At 41.9% G+C, this 23,124-nt stretch overlaps 1 protein-coding gene across 11 annotated transcripts in view; it reads right to left on the bottom strand.

Moving 5' to 3' along the window:
• The window catches only part of NEO1 (neogenin 1), a 175,134-nt gene that overhangs the window by 79,852 nt on the left and 72,158 nt on the right, over positions 1-23,124 (bottom strand). For all 11 annotated transcript variants that reach the window (XM_054078014.1, XM_054078018.1, XM_054078019.1 and 8 more), the window contains exons 4-5: positions 22,172-22,325; positions 15,167-15,303 (exon numbers count right to left, since the gene is read on the bottom strand). In XM_054078014.1, coding sequence (XP_053933989.1) covers positions 15,167-15,303; positions 22,172-22,325 — 291 coding nt within the window. The remainder of the gene's footprint in view (positions 1-15,166; positions 15,304-22,171; positions 22,326-23,124) is intronic.

The following is a 23,124-nucleotide window of genomic DNA, read 5'->3' as shown; positions in this document are numbered from 1 at the left end:
TGGCTGGACAGGGCAGCAGAGCTGCTTCCCCGCTCCAGTGCCCTTTGGCAATCACAGCTCTGAAGGGACACACTGAAAGATGCATGCTCTGAAAAAATTAATGTTTAAGTGTCTCAAACTGGGCACTAAAACAGCTGGATACATTGCATCTTAATTTTTCTGCATCTCAGTCAATTCTTAAAACGGATTCAATATCATTGCACTTCAGCAGAGTGCAAAAATACGTATTAGTGTTTATAAATGATTCAGATTCCACAGTGCTGAATATCAGAACAGAAATAAATATGGATTTCAACTAGGCATAAATAAATAAGTCATGGTACTATCCTTTGAAAAAGAAAAAAATATCAAATATTGAATATTTTCTCAATAAATTAGTCCTGTGGAGTTCATGCACTGCACAAGGCAGTAAGATTTGGGGAGAAGCAGCAGGAGAACACATATTTTAAGACTGCCATAACTTCCTCACAGAACAAGGGGGAAGGAGGAGGTAACAAATTAAAGACAGCTAGCCTTGAAATCTCTTATTTTTGAGTCTTTGCCTGCACAGCCTTCGCAACAGGCTGTGTATTTCTGTGCTGGAGGACTTAGGAGCTGTCAAAGGCCAAACAGGGCTTAGAGTTCAAGATATTTCAAGCGTTAACCCTTTTGTTCAGTGGGTACAGATTGCCTCAGATCACTTGGGAAAACAGAACAAACTAGGCCTGCAGAGAGTAAAATAACTGATTGGATCTGCTGCTCCACTACGTGTCTCGTCTTTACCAAAGCGCAGGATGAGCTTCCAACAGCACGCTACTGCAGGAGCCAGGCACATCCCCACAGCCATCGTTCACCAGAAAAACACACTTTTTTTTCTGATCAGGTCAAAATAAAGATGGAGAGGTTACGATTTTCCCCTTGTTTTGTCTTGGAACGACTCACATTCTGCAGGCTTGCCTTACACATCAATTAAGAGTTACCCAATTGCTTTCATTTCCAGATCAATGAACGCAGGCCCATCTTCACATCAAAGTCCCTTCTAATTTACAAATCTCCAAAACAACCTTAATTACAATCTACTTCAATAATGGTTTCCATATAAGGAAGCAGCAAACAAGTGAAGATCCTGCAGTCTGAAAAGAAACAACTGAAAAGGCTACAACAAAGGCACAGGGGAAATAAGGAGAGTGCCACAGCTTTTCCCATGCATGCTAAGGAAAGAAAAATCACATTAAGTTCACAGAGATTGGCTTCAAAACAAACAAAAAGAAGGTGCTGTTCCTCCTGGTGCCATGAGATGCTGCAAACATAAGATGTTTACATGGGGGAAGGGGGCAGGAACAGGAGATTGATTTAATAGAAAAGAAATCTACTGAGGATTGCTGGATAACGTGGGAATGACACAGAAAATCCCCAATTTGCAAATGGCTGGAGAATGGGACATTACTCAAGGGAGGCAACATATATTCTTGCCCTTCACTGAAGTCTCTCAACCATCTGCTTTTGGATGCCATTAGGAACAAGAAGCCACACACCAAGCCTCTCACTGGGGCCAGCACAGCCACTGCGGTATTGCCGTGCTTACCTTACTCCCTAAAGTGTATGTGGAACAGCATTCTGCTGTCACACGCCTGTGTTTGCATGTGTTGCTGTTGGAGGACAATGACTTTAGCTGCATAGACACTAAAGCAGCAGACACTGTTCAGTGTCCAGAGCCCCATGACCAAAAGCCCCCACCCCAATCCACCCATGGGCAGCTCCACCACTTGCACTCCCTTCTCCTGGTCCCATGTCAGCCATGCTCCTTTCACTGAAGCACACAGGAGTACGTGTCAGGCACCAGGCCTGGGTAGAGGCCCCCTCTTGCAGCAAGAGGGTAAGCGCGTAGATCTGATACTGAAGAAAGCCCCAGCTGCGTCACACAAAGGCAGTGCCGCCTCGACCAGCAGGACTTTACTGAGAGAGCACACCAGGAGAGCTCTCCAACAGCACTAAACACACTCCGAAAGCCCTGTGTGACAGAGGGGAACAGGCCCTTTCGCACCTAGAGTGCTCTGCATTGTATTTCAGCCCATACGGAAACCTTAAAGCCATCTCACTGTGCTGAAAGATCAAAAGTCTGACAAACGTAAATTCAACAGTGACCACTTCATCATTAATAAAGCACTAGAATCTTCCCAGAAACAAGCTACCATACCAGAAGAGCATTCTGTGACATCTAGTATGTTTTGTAAACACCGCCAATAAATGATCACCGGTTTAATAAAAAGGGAAGAGCACTTAGGAGTTTTATACACCACAGCTATTCTAGGCAAGCAAGAAAAACAATACTACTTTGCTTCCTCTTCCCAGGCACCCTTTTTTGTGCTTTAAACAAATTTCTCTTTTACTTAGAAAACAGTGATGGACAATTACAATCCAACATGAAACTAAAGAAACCAAAAGAAAAAATAGCTCAAGATCTGCAGTCACAATATTTTGCCCAAGTACCTAAACTACAGGTTCAGCAACACTGTATCGTTAACGTGACAATGCAGAGCTCTCCTAGCAGCAGTGAAAAAAATCCAATAGAAACCACCTAAGAGGCTCCATAAAAGCTTTATTTCTTGTCTTCTACTGCACTTGCTTACAATCCAGCTACATTTTCCGTAAGTGAATAGGTTTAAATCCTCAGTTTTCTTGCTTGTAATCCTCTGAGTTCATGCCTGCACCATTCCAGTTAGAATCAAAAGAAGTAGCAGGGAGCTTAGCAACTCTGAAAACCGCTCTTATAATAGTTAATCACACTAATGATAATTTGAGCAAATTAGTAGAGCAATAACCACGCAACACTGAGATTAAGCACATGACTGGCAGGAGATGTACAGTCAGTGCCAAGGACAAACGCACTCCAGTCCACAGAGCCTCAGAAGCCCAGTCTCACATTACATTCCCTCCCTTTCCACCTCCTCGGAGCCTTCAGTGGCTACTGCTCCTCCCCACTCCATGCTAATTCTTGGAGTGCTGTCTAAAAAAAACTTTCACCTAATTATTTAAAGCTCATATGCTCTATTTTTCTATTGCCTTCTCACTCAAATTGCCCTCCTCAGAGATGGTTTATTCTGCCCAGGTGCCATTTCACAGTGTGCTAGAGAAGCAAACGGGCGAAAGATAAACACTGTAAGTCAGACCCATGTTATTGTTGACATTATCCATAAACAAAGTTATTAATTATACATGTACTGGAAAAGCTGAAGAAAAGTTATTTGCCCAGTGGGGACAGGAATGGCAATTTTAAACGTTCTCCCCAAAGTGTCACACACAGCTCACAGCAAAACACGTGAATTACTAAAAATGTATGTTTAACAGCATTGACTCAACTCTCAAAAGCTATAAACTGCTAAATTCCTCTTGAAGGAGATTTTCATTACAGCAAACTGACATTTTAAACTGCACTCCAAACCTCTTGGCTTCATCCCTAGGTGAAAAGCCTGGCAGCAGCTTCGCAAAAGACAGCACACCGACTCGCAAAAATGAAGTGCATCATCCATTTCATAACAGGTATTCCATTAGAATAAACAAAGAAAATTAATTTGAAGTCAGAGCTCCCAAATATTGTTGAGCTTGAGGAGTTATAGGCATGAATTGTGATTATTCTTGAAGGCTGCCTTTTCTCCTTCAAGTACAATTCCAGTGTGCAACACCCATGCAGTCCCACCTCAGTGAAAGCATGTTGTCCTTGTACTTACAGAGCCATTGCTTTATGGATAAAAAGCACTTTTAGGGAAAATTTTGCAACTTATATCCCTACCACCATTGCGGGCAACGTTCTTATTCTTCTATAAGGAGAACTCTTTAGTAACCTATGCTCGGTGTATTAACTTTGCAGTGACACTGACGTTACAGTACCAATCCTGGAGGTTTAGATCAGGCCTTTCAATATTGTAACTTCTAACAAGCACAAAAGAAACCCTTGGCACTTAAGATGTATTTACAGAACAAAATGCTTTACTGCAGCTAAAACCATCTGATGGGAGTCAAGAGTCATGTAACCTGTGGAACTTCACTCCTAGAGCCACTGTTTTTATAGCCCGCTGGTGCTATGAATTATCATCCAGTATAGCAATTAATGTCCTCGTTTGTAAAATGCTTTCTTTAACACGATGCTGAGACCATATCCAAACTCCAAAGAATGCAAAAATTAAAGAAAAGACCTTATAGCAGCCTTCCAGTGCTGAAAGGGGCTACACGAAAGCTGGAGAGGGGCTCTTGATCAGCAGGTGCAGGAACAGGGTGAGGGGGAACAGTCTGATGCTGGAAGAGGGGAGACCGAGATGAGATCTTGGGGAGAAATATTTTCCTGTGAGGGTGATGAGGCCCTGGCCCAGGTTTCCCAGAGAAGTGGTGGCTGCCCCATCCCTGGAGGGGCCAGGCTAGCTGAGGCTTTGAGCAACCTGATCTGGTGGGAGGTGTCCCCGCTCATGGCAGGGCGTGGGACTGGATGGGCTCTAAGGTCCTTTCCACCACTTTATAATTGTATGAAAGGCAATAGAAGAAAACATTGAGTCAGCACCTGAAAACAAGCAAGGCTAGCAGAGCTGCCAGAAATCAGGACTGATTAGAAAAATACACACCATAAAGGCATCCTACCATTTACTAACCATGAACTGGCCTGCTGTGAGCCTGGTTTTCTTCCATTTAACACTTGAGATCATGTTTGCATTGCATTATACGCCTCGTTCCAGTCCCCTTCTGAGAGGAGAACCTCGAAAGCATCACTGAAGAGCACAGAACACCTTTATTCCACGGACCACACCTGCCTCAAAGGTCTTCACATCTGCTACAAAACAGCTGGTTTAACTTAAATCAACACTGAAACTAAAGAAGCTGTGTTAACCGGAGGAATCAAAACTCTGTGGTGTCTTGCTTTTAAATTATTCTCATCATGAAGACAAACTAATTAACTGCAAGGCTGAGTAGGGAATAAGTCACCACAGATAACAGCCCGCCTCCTCACAACAAATTACTGAACTGTTTCATCTCCGTAACTTTAGGACGAACTGCCCTGCCAAGGACTAGAGTTTTTATAATGAGACATCTACTAACTGCAATAATCTAGCTCCCATTAGAGACATAAATTATCTGGTGGTATAAGAGCCAGCATAACCATCATAAAGATTTAACTTGAAAGACGGTATGGGTATGCTTTATGGTATGGGCTCTCTCGAGGGACTTAAAGTAATGCACAGTGTTCTTCAGCATTTCCATTTTAACATCACCCTCAGATTTCTTCATGAAATTTGGTGGTGCAAAAACAACATAGAAGTGTCTGTTGAAATGGAAAAAAAACGAAACCCCAGAAATCCAAGAATAAAAATTCAAGCTTTATTCAACCAATTAAACGTGGAAGGATGACCCTGATATACAGAAAGAAATACTTGCCATTTAGGACACAATTTCTATAAAAAGAGTTCTCACTTAGAGAAAAACGGTATTTTAATGAGCTGCTTAGTTCACACATTCAAAGCTCTGGGAAGTCTTTGGCATATGCAACTTAAAAATTACAAGTGAATCTTTCAGCTTTTATTGTTTAATTGAAATTCTGTCATCTCTGTCTGATACAGACCAAAAACAATAATAAAACCCTTAGAGTCTATCTCTCATTTGATTATATCTACTATATCCTCAATCCTTAACAAGTATCCAAGTGCACTTGAAACAATGAACCAGCTGGGCTACCTGCCTGGCATACCCTTCCCTGTGTGAAACAAGGGCATCATTCCTAACACCAGGGCAGCTCCTGCCTAAGGCACAAGGAACCTAACAGCGTGCTTCATGTAGTGCCGGTGTAATACAGTCACACATGACATACATGATACAACAGAATTCATGGAATTAGACTGTTTGTAACAAAAAGCTTTAATGTTTAATTTAAAAGATACAATGTCCAGGATGAGGGTGAAACAAGGTACAAACAATGGAGATGGCAGGCTTTACACCTCTACCCAAAGTTAAAGAGTTGTCTCCACGGTGGCATTTCTGATGGACGTTTTGGTGCAAGGAAGCAGCATAAAATGGAACCCTGGGAAAGGCTGCTAAGGCAGACCTGACAGCCCTGTATGGTACCGTGCTTCCCTCCTTTCCAACAGGCAGCTTTCCAGACACCACCAGCACTGACTGATCTCAGAACCACGGCAGCAGACCTGGGTCAGGTATACCTGGCTCCACCTAAACAAATATCTCCAAATATGAAACTTGGTAAAAAGGGTATTTTTTGTAACTGTCTAGGCCAAAGGCATTGATAACAACCTTAGCTTATTCTTTTAAAAGACATGCTGAGGGAGAAAGTCATTCTTCCCATAAAGCAGCAGCTGGTTCAAACCCCCATTAATATTATCGTAATTTATTAGAAATTCTAGCTGAAAGAGAAACCAGCTTTTACAATTCCCTTAGTTCAATATCAATTTCTACATCGCAGATATTTAAGACACTGCTGCTTAATTTAGTAACGCTTTCATTATCCCCAAGGATTACTCAAGAACATTTACAAGGAAAACCATTTGTGTGAATTGTATGGGTTACTGATAATTTGGTTTTGTCTTTCTTAATGGTATTTTATATGTATATATAAATAAATCACAAAGCTTTTCTAAAATTCAAACTGTATCTCATCTTCCTTGCCTGTTCTGGAAGCGTAACTTTCCACCTCCATGCAATTCAGTTATCGGCACTTGGCCAAAAGGATCTAATCTTTTTCCCCATTAACACTTAACTATTTTGGGCTGGTTTGCACTGATTTCTGTGCTGCCAAAATCTGTTTGAAAACTATGCAACATCCATTTAACACACAATGTTTTTCCGAATAGAAGTGAATTAATTGTCTAGTGAGTTACAGTTGTCAGGTACTCAGAAAAAATGCTCTTTAGAACAAAAGCCTACCTGGCAGCACTGCTATCACCTACAGACCACTGCAGCTCCACCCGCACGGCACTGCTACCACTGCTGGGCTGCTCCAGAGAGCTTGTACTCATTGTCCAAATCCAGAGAACTGCCATATCCATGGTCCTTCCTGCAGGTTGGCAGGAAGTCCCCACTGCTGGGAAGAACATGTGCTGTGAGCTGGTGTTCCTGGATGCAGCAGGGGTGTGACATTCCCAGTCACAGCATGATCAGAGCATGAGAATGATTTCAGGTTCCCAAACACAGCCTTTCACATCCTGTGCCAGAAGCTTTGGTGAGGTGGTACACCCATTTCCAGCTCCTCATCCCGGTCTGTCAGTGGGTGGACAGCATGCTCTGACAGTTGAACACACCACATTTGCACCTCTGCAGCACATTTTAAACCAAACCCTTCTGTTAGGGTAATGTGTGCCTACTCTGAGAAGCTTCCACACCCCCTCATCAACCTGAGGATGGCTCACAGAGGCGATGAACCTCTACAAGGCACACACATCACACTGCCTTGACTACCAGCTTTCAGTCATCACCCCTGACCACGGGCATTCAACTCCACTCACATACACAGCACAGAGGGCAGTTGTCTCTGCTCAACCCTGCCCCAGGTAAGGGGCTGCCCTAACCTCATGGAGTGTCTGCCCCCTTTCAACACGGAAAAAACAAGAGGAAGCAGCAGGGCAGAAAACACTGCTTAGGAAGATTCCCCAGTGCTGCTCATTGCACTCTTCTGTTTTTATTCTTCTGTAACGCCATCACTGAATTTAACTGTCTGCACTGCTACACGAGAATCCTCCTTCAAAATTCTAGCAAAGCTCATTCATCATTTTTGGAAATACGAGTAAAGAAAACAAGTTTTTTGTACCCCTATTAAGAACCACAGTGAGCTTCTTCAACAAGCTTTATTGTCCTTTGTCTCTAAAATAGAGCAGTGACTGGACAAACATTCCGCCTGTACCTAGAAGAATATCAAGATACCAAAAAAATTTACAGCGGTTCACCACTGCAGAGCATCATTTAGAGAGTGAGCAGCTACAAGCTGAGGCAAGCAGAGGTTCTGCTGAGCCCATGTCCTGCACAGTAGAGGAGGGCAACAGAAACCAGACCATTGTATCTTTAAACACAACAGAAGTGTGGTGCTTGGCATGATGCAAAGAATGACTTATGTCTGTGGAAGTTTACATTTGGTATTAGAAATTATGTATCTCACGTAGCTGGGTAGTTCTGGCACCCAGGTAGAGCCTGAGCTAGTGATGCAGTCTTAAAATATAGCTACAGTCGCTTTCCTCCCCATTCCACGGGTGTTTCTGAGTATTTGGTTATAACTTTTTCAGCAGCAAAATTACACTTGAACACAAACGTGACAGAGCCAAAATTCACTCAAGAAGTGTATTTATATCTAGTTGAATTCACAAGTAAACCACACAACTCTGTGAACACCAAACTACACTTAGGAGTAGCAGCAAGGGCTGTTGAAAGCCTCTTTGGAGAATCCAGCAAAGTACAGTGCTCCTGACCAAAATCAGAGCGAGCCCAACTCCTACACCCTTCCCATATCAGACCCCTCTCACCCACTTTTGTACCAGTGCAGAACCAGGATTGTTAATGGAAGTCACATTACAGTTTCTAGGGAAAGAAATAACCTGTATGAAGCTGAGGTTATTCTTTTAACTATGAACAGTTCCCCCCAAGCCAAGTTCTGTGATAACCAGAAAGGACAATACTTTGTCCCAGGTATGCGCCTTTGACAGCATAGGTTTAGTGCTGTATCTTCTCAATCTATAATTGGAGTGCAGCCTATTATCAAGATACAGTGCTGAGCTTAATTAGAAACAGGAATCAATGAAGATAATCTAGAAGGCAGGAGGAAAGTTTTAGCAAGTTTCAGTGTCAGTTCAAATTTCTTCCCTAGAATTGTTTCCCATAGTAATGAAAGCCTAATGCAAAAATAACTCACCCAGACATAAGACGCTGTTGCTACAGGATTTAATGCACTCTCCAATCATCTACAGTTCCCAGAGAAGGATGGCATTATCTCTCACCAAAGTCTCTGTCACAGATGAGGACATAGGCATATGTCTGTGGGAAGGTAGCCTAAGATTCATTATGCTAAGGCTCTTCTTCTACAGCAGTTTTGGTTTGATTTTACAGGAAGTCTTAACAAGTTTAACTCAGGCTAGTTCATAAATAAAACTGAATAAAATCTCTCTCTGTGCAAGGCAAGGAAACTGAATGGGTAGACTGGTGCTCTCTGCAACCTCAGTAGTAAACAAAGCACCCGTGCCTGACAGATTACAACGATGCCACTGAAGTCGGCTTCCTTCCTATACACTAAGTTTGCAAATAGTCCTTTTTCAGTGTTTTTGAGATGTTTAAAAAAATGTTTAAAATGAGATGTTCAAAATAAAGCTACAGGTAAAGTGCCACAGGTTTAACTCCCCTCACACTGCCTGGTGCATTATCTCCTCATTTGAGTGCTGTGAGGGGAGTTTTTACCCCAGTCCTGCTTTGCAGCAGCCATGTGAAGTGGAGTCTCTTTTCAAACTACTTTTATAGCCTCAACTCCTTTAAACTACACCAGCTCTAAATACAAACACCAGTAAATAAATCCATAAATAAAACCAGAAAAAAATTCACATATCAATAGCAGCTGGAGTGTTTCTGCACGACAAACGCCCACTGCCCCACTGCAGAGGGGCTGAACGAAAAGTGCAGTGGAATGACTGCTAAGGTTGCAAACTGCTTCCCAGGAACTCACACCTACAGGCACCTCTCAGATCTGGGAAAACAACCATAGATGTCACCATCTCGGGCAGCTGTGCATTAGGTGTGCTCTGTTGCCAGAGGAATGATTCAGCTGTAGAGCCCAGACCATCAATCACACGTGGTTCCGCTGCATCCTCATAACAGCATCTTCCCAAATCTCTTTTGTGTCACTAATGATTAATTTAAAAGCTATTGGCTAGACAAAATATCGACTTTATCCAGCTTTCTTTTATTATCCACACTGCTCCCCAGCCCTTGGACCAAGAGTACAAGCCTCTGTTCTCTTACACTGCAGGACCAACACCGCAATAGATGCATTTTTTGCTAGAATAAAGCTTTGCCATTAGCATAGGGCTTCTCAGCTACACTGAAAATACTTCCAGCATTTCTTTTCAAAGCACAAAACTGATAACTCTATCAAAACACCTATGCTGTTGGTTTTTTCCATACAATTTGCTTTGGCAGCACAAATGCAGTAGTGTCCAGCCCGCTGCCATGTCCAGCCTCCAGCTTATCACTGCAGATACCCAAAATGAAGCTTTCCTCTAATCTTATTTTTTTATTTTAGTACACTAACACAGCGAAGTATTTAATGCCTAGTAGTTAAGATACACTATCAGACATGGAAAGTCAATAACACCGACTACAAAAAAGAGCAATTCTGACTCCTCTCACACAAACGCGGTGATTCATTTATTTTAAAGACTTCAGCTCAGTCATATTAATTTTAGTAAAAATGACAATGGAATTTTTTTTTGGTTTATTATTTTCTGCTCCATTGTGAACTGCAGTAAATATTTCAGCAGAAGGAGAAAACTCCCTCCAAACACATTACCTACCCCCTAAGCACAGAGACTGGCGGCAGGATGCTCACGCAGTGCTCTGACTCACGTCACAGTATTTGCACAACTCCCAGGGGCGCTGGGCACAGCAATAAATGTGAAATATTTCCCAGATGAAGAATGAACTTGTAACCCTCTTGGTATTTAACTGCCATACGGCTCTGCCAGGCCACAGGTTTTAGACTGAACAGAAGCCAGCCGACCGCATTTTAAATACATTCAATACTTGTTTCCACCCTTATCTATCGGAAATACTACAGATTCTTTCATTGCTAGTGAGAGCAAAACACATTTTTCCAGTGCTCTCAATTCACTACACGTGTGGTAAACAACCCTGGTCCCCAGCAGCCCTCCTCCTGCCACCAGCAATACAGTCACAGCTGAAAGAAATCTGTGTACCAAAAGATTTTCAGACACCAAATCACCTCCTCCCTTCACAGGGAATAACCTACCCTAGCGCAAAGGCGCCTTCAAGGTGCCTGGCACAAGACAGCGATGATGGACACTTTGTGCCCAAGGTAAACTCAAGGAAAAGAGAGCTGTGGATGCATTAATCTATCTGACATTTGTCCCTAAAGACTATTTCCAACGGGGATGGAAGTCAGAAATGTTAAGCTTTAGGGGCCAGGACTCTCTCAGCTGCAGGTCACCCCCAAGACATTGTGTTCTCTTCCATTTTCAAACCACTAAAACGTGCAAGTCAAAAAAATCAGTGCATGACACACAGATCCAGGAATCTTCCAATTCACACACACATCACTAGAAACTTGTATTTTCTGTAACTTTGATGAAGAGCAGTCTTGTGCATCTAAGACTTCTCCTTGCATTGTGACAAGACGAAGATGTGCGCTGCCAAGGAAAACGCCTGGGAATCGTGCTTCCAACAGATCCATTGCTGAGCTGTTCAGTCCCTTGCTTCTTAAATCATCTCAGTCAAAATGATCTAAGATAGCTCAAACCAGCCTCAAAAAGCCTAGTTTAAGCTAAGTGGAGTGCCTTAGAGCTGAGCAAAAGCAGCTGAGCCCGCAGATTAGAAAGTGGGGAGACAGATGTGGAGAAATGCCTGCCTTCCCAGTGAGTACCGTTTGAGGGAGCTCAGAACCATTTGTGTCCCTCAGCAGGACACACAGAAATAATCATAAAATCACAAAATCTTAGAATAGTTTCAGTTTGAAGGGAACTTAAGGCCCAGCCAGTTCCACCCCTCCAGCCACCGGCAGGGACACCTCCCACTGGATCAGGTTGCTCCAAGCCTCATCCAACCTGGCCTTCAACACCTCCAGGGATGGGGCAGCCACCACTGCTCTGGGCAACCTGGGCCAGGGCCTCCTCATCCTCACAGGAGAACATTTCTTCCCAAGATCTCATCTCAATCTCCCCTCTTTCAGCTAGAAACTATTCCCACTCCTCCTATACCCACGTTCCCTGATCAAGAGCCCCTCCCCAGCTTTCTTGTAGGCCCTCTTTTAATGCCACTTGGCCGATGGGAGCTGTACGAAAAAACATCACCTTCCACAACTTATTTCAATTTTTTAGTATTTTGGATTCTCTGTGCATTTCTCAAAAAAAAAAAAAAAAACAAAACAAAAAACCCCAAACCCTTCATACCATCTCAAGGAACAATCAGGTTTAACAAAGGGCTGGAATTCAAAGATGTTTCAGGGGTAAAGGTACAAGAACGTTACCAATGACCACCAGGTGTGAAATACTGCTTTACCCTGTATTCTTAGGACCTGTACTGCACACCTTTTGCATATTCTTAGAACAGTCTTCAACACATTTCATTAATTTTCTGTCACCCTCTGAATAAAACAGAATTCTCATGACTCTGCTCCCAGATACAATTTGTAGATAGAGGTTGAGGAAACAGATTTGTGTAATATGCTTTTGACCCCTTAAGAACCTTTCTACACAAGTGCTCCTTTCCAGTTAAAGCCATTTTTCCACATTTAGTCCTTCTGTGATGCATGTAGGGAAAGTAAATCAAAGCAAACCACGCACCAGGGCAATAGAAGGCTCCTCTAACACTATTTAAAAAAAAAATAAAAAATTACACAGGGTAGCTTGTTCAATGGACCAGCTCCAGGTACATGAAACAGATGGTATCTTTAAGTGTCATCAACAGGAGCCGAGTAAAGCTCATCAGCTTAAGGTAACATTTATCTGAATCCAAAATGGTGCCAATTTAACAGAGAAAACCCGTGAACTCCGGAGGCTGATCACTTCATATCCTTGTATGCAGCTGGGAATAAGCTGTCTTCAGTAATCTACCTCATGCAAACACACAACAGCACAGCAAAACACACAACTGGATAAAGTGGGTTGTCATTAACCACCCACAAATTCCAGTTAATCCATACCTGGCACCACAGGGAAATCTCTGGTAAGAGGCAACAACAGGAATGCCATTTCTCTTTAACCATCCTAACACTGCCAAGTAGCGCCACTTCGCCCACCCATAAGCAGAGATGTCCACACATTTCACCAAATTTCCATCATGCAATGTTAACTGAAGGAAAAAAACACCTGACTGCCTTCCCGCAACCTCCTGTATGCTACTGAAACTGCTGGAATTGCTTTGAGAGTGATGCAGAAAAATAGATGAGACAAAGGAATTAAATACTCAGAAAAAGGATTTCTTGTTTGAACTTCTGCCAGACTAATTTCTAAGAATGACAGAAGCAGCTTAAATTAAGATAAATCCTGCAGTTATTAGGTGGGAAGAGGTGGCAGCTTTCCTAGTCCAGAAGAAAATCATACAGTGACAGAGAAGAGTTACTCAAACTATTCAGCCCTTCACGAAACTACAGTCATGCAGAAATCCAATTACTCTCTACAGTGACCTCTCAAAGTAAAGTAGAATCAAGAGTAGAGCAAAGAGGTAAAATCAGAAGAGCAACTTTCCCAAATGCATTCTGTATAATCTGTAATATATTTTAATACTCAAGCACTAAAAGAAATATTTTTTTCTGCTTGCACCAGGCATATAAGAAAAATTCAGCACAAAAAACCTGGCAGAACATATTCCAAATCCTTACATCCACCTAAAGAAACCCCTTCCATTAGTTTAGGTAAAGAGTTAAGAGTGATTCTAAGGTCGCTTTTGTCTCCCAAGTGACCTGGCCATCCAGCCTACATTAAGGCTATAATCTCAGTCTCATCTATGGCTTTCCTAGCTTAATTGCATCCTATCATAAATATTATTAATTTGTGCCATTGCCCATAAAACTCAAACCCTCGCACCAATTCTGGAAAATATATAGGTTGGAACTGCATTAAAAACAGCACACAGGGAGCTGCATAAAACTGTCAAAAGTGCTGTGGAGCATCAAGCATGTCAGTATTTAAATGACAGAGCACCTATCTTTATTCTTTTGGCCAAGAAACAAGATAAGAAAATGGGGGAAGGGGCCAGAGGGCTCTGCAAGACCAGGGTCTTGCATTCGGGCAGGCCTCACAGAGAAGGCGTCTGTCAGATCTTCTCCAGATTTCAAGGACAGGCAGAGCTTCCTAAATGCTCCTGGGCCAGCAACCTACAGAGCACAATACATGTTCAGAAAGTGAGTTCCAAGACTGCAGGGAACAAAACGGACGGTGAAGCTGAAGTTGCAGGCAGCAGGTAACAGTGCAAAGTGAGTACTGGCCATATGCTCTCTGGAGACCGTTCCCGCAGCATGTTCACAAAATATTTATGCCCAGTTTTGCACAGCCATGCTCAAATACAGCTGTGACAGCGCAGAATTGCTGTGGATGCCAATGAAAACCATGCACACTCCACTTTCCTACAGAGGAAGACTTCAGCTGTTCAATGCTAAGCACTTCAAACACCCAACTTTCTTTGAAAATATGCTGTCCCCTCTCAAACCCAACTGACCCTCTCCAGCTCCTCTCTATCACAAACAGGTGCATTTCAGAAGCTCTAAGTAAGACACGTAAAGTGTATCACATTCCTTATGGAATGTACAAAAGGTGAAGAAGCCAAAGCTATGCCTTTATTTTCCCACTCCTTATTAAGTCTACCTTATTTGCACAGGTTACACAAGTAAGATGTTTCCAAAATCCTGTTATGAACATTTCAGTGCTGTTTCTACTAAAAAATAGCTTTCAGGAGTAAGCAAGAAGTTATACACACAACACATCAAAGCAATACTAGATAAATGACTCAGCTTTCATCTTCTGTCAAGCTCTGTGAAAACAACAGCATACAAGGATCATGTAGAATACTTTATATGTGCCCATTTCAAGGAAGCCCTAAGGAGCAGTACTGTCAGTCAGCCTTCAGACAGGATTAGCCACATGGTGTCTGCTCTCTTTCAGAAAAGTCTACCGCACTGACCACATTTAAGATTATATAAGCATATACAGCAGCTGCTAACCGTGCTCAAGATGCATTATATAAACACATTGTTCATCTGAATATTTATGAAATCATCAGCAGTTTGAATAATAAGTCACAGTAACACACAACACAGTGTAACTGAACGGGGCGGGGGGACAGTTTGTTGTTGTTGGGGTTGTTTATTTGGTGGTTTGTTTTAAAAATGGCACAGAAACCCCACCAGGGTCTTTAACTGACCCCTCAATAAAACTTATGTGAGAAGTCATCTGGAGATCTGTTCTCTCTGACAATTAAATATTTGACCTACCTTGAACTGTAAGTTCTGCCTGAGCCTCAATCGTCTCATTTCCACTGCCCGCGATGCAGGTATATGTCCCCGCATCCTCTTCCATCACATCCCTGATCTCCAGACTGCCTCCCGCAAGCAGAAGAAACCTTTCAGAGCTGTGAAAACGGGACATGAAGGTGAGTTGATGACAAACTGACTGAAATAAATAGTTACCAGAGAGAAGCCTCTGCCTGCAACGACAGCACAGACTGAAGAAGTGTTTCCGTAGAATATTCCAGGCTGAATTTGCAAGGAGCCATGTCAGAGAGGGATTTTTAACTAGATGGTCAAAATCCATACTTTGGCTTCACTTTAAAATGAATTTCAACTAAATCAGCTCCACAAGAGAAGCTCATCCTTGCAATTTCAGCTTCAGTTCTTTTTAATTAAATGTAATCCCAGGTATTTAGACAGTAAGAACTAAAACGGAAGAAAAACAAAATAACAGCCACATCATAAAAACGATCTTGCACATACAGTTGGAATGATTTCTTGCCTGAGAAGTTAAGCGAACTCTAATGTGACAGACTTACACCTGTACAACCCAAGGAGCAATGTATAATGTGTATGGTACAGTCACTGCAGTTGTGTAGAAAACTATTTCAGTAAGACCTAAGATTTCAGAATAAGAGACAGGTTAAAAAAAAATTCAAAACAAATTCAATAAGCTGGCAAAGTTTCTGTATTGAATTTTTTTCCCTTTAGCTTGTAAAGGCTGGGGAAGGGTCTGTAAATCAGCCTTTACAAATGATCTGCTTTTTATGCTAAATGTAGTAGCTAAATGTAATGGTTTATGCTGGATGTAGTTCCCTCAGCATCCTTCTCCCAGTGCAACCATCATTCCCCTTTATGTGACACAAGTTTTTGCACAAGTTTTTCAAGATTTTTCATCACTACAAGTGTCCAAAATACGATGCCAGGAACATTACCAAAAACCCCAAGCCAAGACAGCAAATCTCAACTGGATGCTAATCCAGAACCACTCTTAATCTGCAACTGAAGATACTGAAAGCATCCCTTCCCCTCTGGCATCCAGCAACAGCTCAGCCAGCAGGAACAGACTGGACTCTTTCCAAATAATAACTGAATAGTACCTTACAACAATTAACTTTCTTTGGTCTCTATAGAGTGGACAATGTACAAGAATCAACCTCATTGCTCATTTTCCCATAGCCAGTCTCTGGAAAAGCCAAGTAAAATGTGGATGGTGAGGCTGCAGACTGCCATGGTTACTGACAGCAATTAAGATGTTACTGAAACTATTAAAAAAAAAAAAGTAGACCTCATATTAGCACCGTTTGCTATACAGGGAGGGACTCACGAACTACTCGCAACACTGACATGAATTCTCTGGTTTGGCAAGAAACATGGTTATATAGCTTTCAGCGATCTAAATTCAGTGCTATGCTTTTATTCTCTTGGGTTATTTTCCTCAAGAAATGCTAGAGCCGAGTTCAGAGTTTACTGGTACACTATCCAAGTTCACTACTGTTAAAATATGGAAGAAAATGACTGATCTGTCAGACTCTTTGGTGATCCCTTCAGTGTGCATCGCCTGTGGAAGAGTCTGGGGCTTAGAGCAAAACCAATTTGTAATAAAGCAAAAACATCTCAATGTTGTAATGACACTGAAGCACTTCCAAACAGTGAAGGCATCAGATTGCAGACATCAGACACAAAGAATCAGTTTTATATTAAAGTGATAATATATTTTAAAGTTCATTAAAAACACCAAAGATTGATTATTCAAATGTCAAAGAAAATGAAAATCAAATTCAAGCCTTTTATATGAATCCCATACAGCCCTCAGTTACACACTCATAACATGCAGTTACTTGAGCTACTTTGGATACCTACCTCGCATTCTTCTTTGTGTTTCATTATCACAAAATACAGTGAGCTTTTATTAATTTACTGCATTCAAACAGCCAGTTATACCCTGAGGTTTTGGCTTTTTCTTTTTTCTCTTTTAAATTAGTATTCCCAAAACATCTTATAATCTACTTGCAGTCTTGGTGAAGTACAGCAGATAAAATTAGACAGTAAATTAGATTATTTTGTGGAAACTACTACCAGAAAAGTCTCTGTAATTACTCTGCTATGTTTAACCTTTACTGAGTTGGGCAAGTGTAATTCACTTACTACAAATCACTCACAGTGCCTTGCAAACAATAATATGGAATAATTAAAAATATCTCCCAATCATGTGAAGTATTAAGGACAAAACCTGCATTAGGAATATCTATGTGATCATACAATTAAAGACTTCATTTAACCACATACAGGAACAGCATAACATTAATCCTGCACGTGCTTCCTCAGCTTTGCAATTTCCTCACTTTAAAAAAGAATCAGCCATGCATCCATGTTAGTTTTCCACAGCCATTCTTCAATGACATGAAATTTTGCTAGATTCCACAGCCCTGAATCCCCGTGGAGTTAGCTGTACTTCAACAGCCTTCTTAAAACAGACCACTATTCTTCAGGGTCCTTTCAATTGTTTGTTTTCAGATTCATCATCTCACGTAACACAGCTTTTTAAGGGATTTGTGGTACCTGCATTTGTGATTTATTCCATATATGCATCCAAACAGAAACCAGGCCATACACTACACGCACTGGGAAGGCTGTAAAGCAGAAGACCATCTGCCAAACATTCGAAACTGCCCATCTTCCAAGCTCTGAAATCCATCCCGGCAGCCACCTCACCTGAAACATCCGTTCTTGACTTTAGAATCAGTAAAAGAACAAGAGTACTCCTGCATTTGCTAAAAAGCAGACTGTGCACAGTAGGGTCCTTGGCCAGACAAGACAGTTATAAAAAAATGTGTGAAAGACTCAAAGCTGGTAAAATTTGGAAAACTATTTGACCTGTACAGGTTCCATCACAGCCTTTTGTGTCAGGTAACAGTGATGCTATCATCAATGTCACCTCAGAAAGGTGTCTATCACTTCTACTTCTTTATAATCTTATGCCGACGAGTTCTGAAAGGATTCATTAAAGTTCTAGCAGCTTTACCAAAGAGAAACCTTTCACAATGCATTCACTTCACCATTCTCACGCAACATTCAAAGATTCCTTCTCTTTCACTCAAACTGGTTTGGAAAAATCTCATCACAGCAAATTCACCTCACAGTACATTGCATTACAGGCTGCCTGTCTGAACATTAAAGCCATCATTAAAGTTCACTCATATTTATCCCTTAATATAACTGACTACAATCTTTGACATGACAAACACTCCACTGAAATTAAACACTTTCCCTTTTTTCAGGTCTTATATAACAAACACTTAATTCCAATGTCCCTGAACTCCCAATACTTAAAAATAATCTATTTTTCCTATAAATACAGGCTCTTACTTATATTCTCCTTAGCAATAAAGCTTGAAAGGATAACATTTAATTTTGTTCTATACTAATTATTTTCAGTTCTGGAGTCCTCAGCACAGGAAGGACATGGACCTGTTGGAGCGAATCCAGAGGAGGCCACAAAGATGATGCAAGAGCTGAAGCACGTTCCATACAATGACAGGCTGAGAGAGTTGGGGTTGTTCAGCCTGGAGAAGAGAAGGCTCTGGAAAGACTTTAAAGCAGCTTCCAGTACTGAAAGGGGCTCCAGGAAAGCTGGGGAGGGACTCTTGATCAGGGAGTGCAGGGACAGGATGAGGGGGAATGGTTTGAAGCTGAGGGAGGAGAGCTTGAGATGAGATCTTAAAAAGAAATGTTTTCCTCAGAGCGGGGAGGCCCTGGCCCAGGTTGCCCAGAGCAGTTGTGGCTGCCCCATCCCTGGAGGTGTTCAAGAGCAGGTTGGATGGGACTTTGAGCAACCTGATCCCATGGCTGGAACTGGCTGAGCCTTAAGGTCTCTTCTATCCCAAAACATTCTATGATTCTTGTCATTCCAATTGCCACGGTTAAAAAGAGAAGAGGAAAAATAGGGTTGCGTACCTAAAGCAAGGGGTTAATGTTACACACACATCTGGCCATGCTCTCCTGAGTTTTGTTTCCTAACCCCCTACATACACACACAGAGCCATATATCAATGCACACAGATGTTAATGGCTGTAGTGTGTGCCAGCCAGAAAGTACAAAAAAACCTGCCCAGATGAAAATGTCAGATTTTTCTTCGGACAAAGAAAAGCCATGCTAAGAAGAAAAGACCTTTTTTATACCAAAAGTGGATTTTAATACAAATTAAAGGTGATTTAATTTGTAATTAGATTAACAGAACCTGCATAACAAGCTAAGGTAGCTATTTTGCAGCTGTTTCACTGCAGGCTTTACTCCAACAAAGAACCTTAACTTTTAGTTCTAGAGACTTCCTATTTTTCTATTCAAAAGAGTAGCACAACAGCTGTCTACGTAACTGGAGTTTCAGAACTACTTGTTGTCTGCTGTCTGGATCTCTTCTCTGTTAACCTGCAGTCACAAATAGCAGACTGGGGAGTTTTGGCACAGTGTGATCACTTTATCGAACAATAACGGAAGCTTACTCCTTCAGAAGGAAAAAAATAAAAATTAAAAAAAAAATCACATTTTCTCCTTCACCTACCTTAAAAGTCAACTCTATAACAAGCACACACTTCACTGTAAGGAAAAAAAAAAAAAGCTCAGTGTTGTAACAGGAAAAAAGAAATTAAAAACGTTTACAAATCCATTTCCTCAGCACAGTAAGGTGACTGTCAGCCAAACCAGAGCAGTTCTGAAGCACACTGTCAAAAGAAATACAACTTTCATTCTGCAAAATCCTGATTTACTCCTTTTGGATTCTATTTTTGAGCAGAATAAAACATTTATTTCCAATGAAAGAGGACTGTTTCCTTGTTTTTTCAACTTTATCCTCCTCAGTGAACACAGCCAGAGGACAGGATACCCAGCAGACGCCAAGAACAGACAGGCGTCCACAGCGTTCAGTTTGGCGAGCGGCTCTCCTTGGGCTTGGCCAAGGACAGACAGAGCTCATCTGCTGCAGGAGTAGAGGCGTGGGAACCATGTCTGGGAAAACAGGCGGCCTTAAAGCTTCTGTTCCCAGCTCACCACCCAGGGTCCAGAGGATGATGGAAAGATGCTCAAGGAAAAGCGGCTTCAAGCAAAGCGCTGGTGAGAGCAGAGGATGCACTGCTCTGACTGCCCATATAACAATCAGACACTCATCAGGGGTAATTCACACTGGCAGCAAAAGCCAATCTGGATCTGTTCTTGTAACAAAGGGACGTCGTGCTAAAAACTTACGCTAAATATTCCGAAATAACAGGTCATACATCATTCAAACTGTGCACACATGAAAATCAAATATGTTTACTAATGTTATGCCTCAGCTCTGCAATAATATTTCTCACTTTGAATTTTGAAAAGAAGAACACCCTTGTGAAACTCTCAGAAGTTACCAGGGCAATCTGCACAGAAAAGCTCCTAAGAGAATTAACAGCACCATATTTGGAGCAGGATTTGAAAATTGGGGCTCTATAGCAAAAAACAATAAGACAATAAAAAGGAAAACTCTCAAGTAAGTGAGCTTTATTCTCCTTGCACACTAATGTGACAAAACCTAGACAGGGATGGAGCCGGGGGGCAGCAGAAAGCTGTAAAGATATGAAGTGACATCAATTTATATACAAGGAAAACAAATCCAACTCTTACCAGGCACATTTATTCTGACATTTCATCACAGTTGATCATGCAGCTCTAATGAGTCTGTACCATTCCTCGTAAGTGAATGATTTATATTTATGAAAAAATGAATCTAAATCCTGTGCCATCAGATTGACACCAACACAATTTCTCTGTGCCAGTAGAACTGTTAATCATTACCCACAGGAGCTTGCATTTTCCAGACAAAGACAATTAAAATTACAAGTCCCTGGGTTTTTTTCATTTCAGAGTTGACAAAAGAGATCTGTCACCATCCCTGGTACTGTAGAAACTTGCATATTCCTTTAGCTGCCCTCTGCATCAACCATGCCACTTCCCCTCTCGTTGCTTCACGATTAACCTGTTTCTACATTAATCTCACCATCAACTTTGAGACATTGAGAACATGCGATAGGATGAGAGGAAACGGCTTCAAGTTGCACCAGGGGACATTTAGACTGCATATGAAGAAAAATTTCTTCACAGAAAGAGTAGTGATGCATTGGAAGAGGCTGCCCAGGGCAGCGGTGGAGTCACCATCCCTGGAGGGGTTCAAAAAGTGTGTGGTTGGGGCACTTGGTGATATGGTTTAGTAGGCACAGTGGGGTTAGGCTGACAGTTGGACTGGATGAGCTTAGAGAGCTTTTCCAACCTCAACAATTCTACAACTCTATTACTCAAGTATTTGTGTGTAATTTCCTTGTTCCAGTATGTTCATCAGATGGACAAAAATCTTCCTCATAAGATCTGTTCGGTTCTCTTATAAGTATTACTGGATGAACACACCAGCAGTGGCAACGTATAACAGAACGGCAATTAGTTAATGCATTCTTGAAAGTCTACAATATTTTTAATCATGCCTGACATTTTAATATTCTGTTTTAATGAGAAATTATGAAACTTTGCTTTAAAAACTTATTTTTAAATTCTTATAGAACCTTTAGGTGCATACTGGAAATTTTCACTGCAGAAAGAGTAACGCAAGCGCAGGGCTTCACACGCGTAACATGCCAACACAAAGAAGTCTGAGCTTTTCAGCAGTGTCCTTATGCCCTTAATTGCTTCTTTAACTCCAGCGGCAATCTGAAAGTAATATGTTCTTAATAACCTTCCTGCTTCAGATAAGATTTCTTGGTTTCAGGTGTCTATGACAAGAAGCCCTATGAGATTGTTCCATGAGCCTCGCTTGTCATAACACCCAGCACAGACGCCCTCCAGCACCAGAAAACTTCTGTTCTCTTCTCCTGGTTTAAAATTAAGTCGAAAGCGAATTGTACTCTCATCTGAAATTGTAACTGTGGCTGGATTCCTACCACTATATGAAGACACAAATGTCAGCCATTACTCACCTGTCTGCGATAAGCTCCTCTTCATTTCTTGTCCACCTGATATACGGAGCTGGAAATCCTACGGCAACACATGGGAAGACCGCACTCTGTCCTGTGACTCTGGTAAGTGAAGACGGCTGCCGCACAAACATCAGGCTCTGTGCCTCCTCAGGATCTGCAGATATTTTGTACACGACAAGGGTGTTACCACAGGCAGAATCATATTACAAAGAAGAAATGAAACTTCCAATTTCTCTCCTGCATCTTCCCAGGGCTGAATCACCACCTGACCCACAGAAACTGGTCTCTGTGAGAGACTCCCCCCAACCTGCAACCCAAACAGCTTTCTACCATCACCTCCAGACACGCACACTGACCTCCCACTGCTGGGATTCTGACTCTTCAGACTCGCTGGGAAACCATTCCAGCTAAAAGCTGCAGCCCTGAACCAAGAGCACAGCCCACAGGGACATAGCGGTGAAAGGCACAGCTTTGCCTTTGCCCAACCTTGGCAACGCTCTGACTCCACTGGGCAGCTGCCCCAGAAAGTGCTTCTACGCAGTAGGAAACAAAATGACTGCAGCAGGGAGCCAGCCCTGAGCAACACAAAATAACCAAGTGATTTGCACTCTGAAGTAACACAAGATTTATACTAAAAGGAAAATTCACCGTGGTTTTCCATCCTTATCGAAACAATGAATCTTCTGAATTGGTTTTAGTTTGAACTGGGCTGAAGAAGGGGTTATTTCTTTTTTCTCCCCCCTTAAGAACAAACACAAAGTGCCTGTTTCGTCAGCCTTTCACCATAGGGAAGGACCAATTTGTGTGCAAGAACTGAACACACACCCACCACCACAGGCTGCCCAGCACCCCTTCTGAACTGAGCCTCCACAAATAAATATTCAGAACAAAAGGCTATTTTCCTACTTTACTAAAAATATCCAGCACTCCTCAAAATGTAACCTTAGGAAAAG

The sequence above is a fragment of the Cuculus canorus genome, chromosome 12, assembly GCF_017976375.1.
Source record: "Cuculus canorus isolate bCucCan1 chromosome 12, bCucCan1.pri, whole genome shotgun sequence".
NCBI lineage: Eukaryota > Metazoa > Chordata > Aves > Cuculiformes > Cuculidae > Cuculus > Cuculus canorus.
This window is presented reverse-complemented; position numbering and strand designations above follow the sequence as displayed.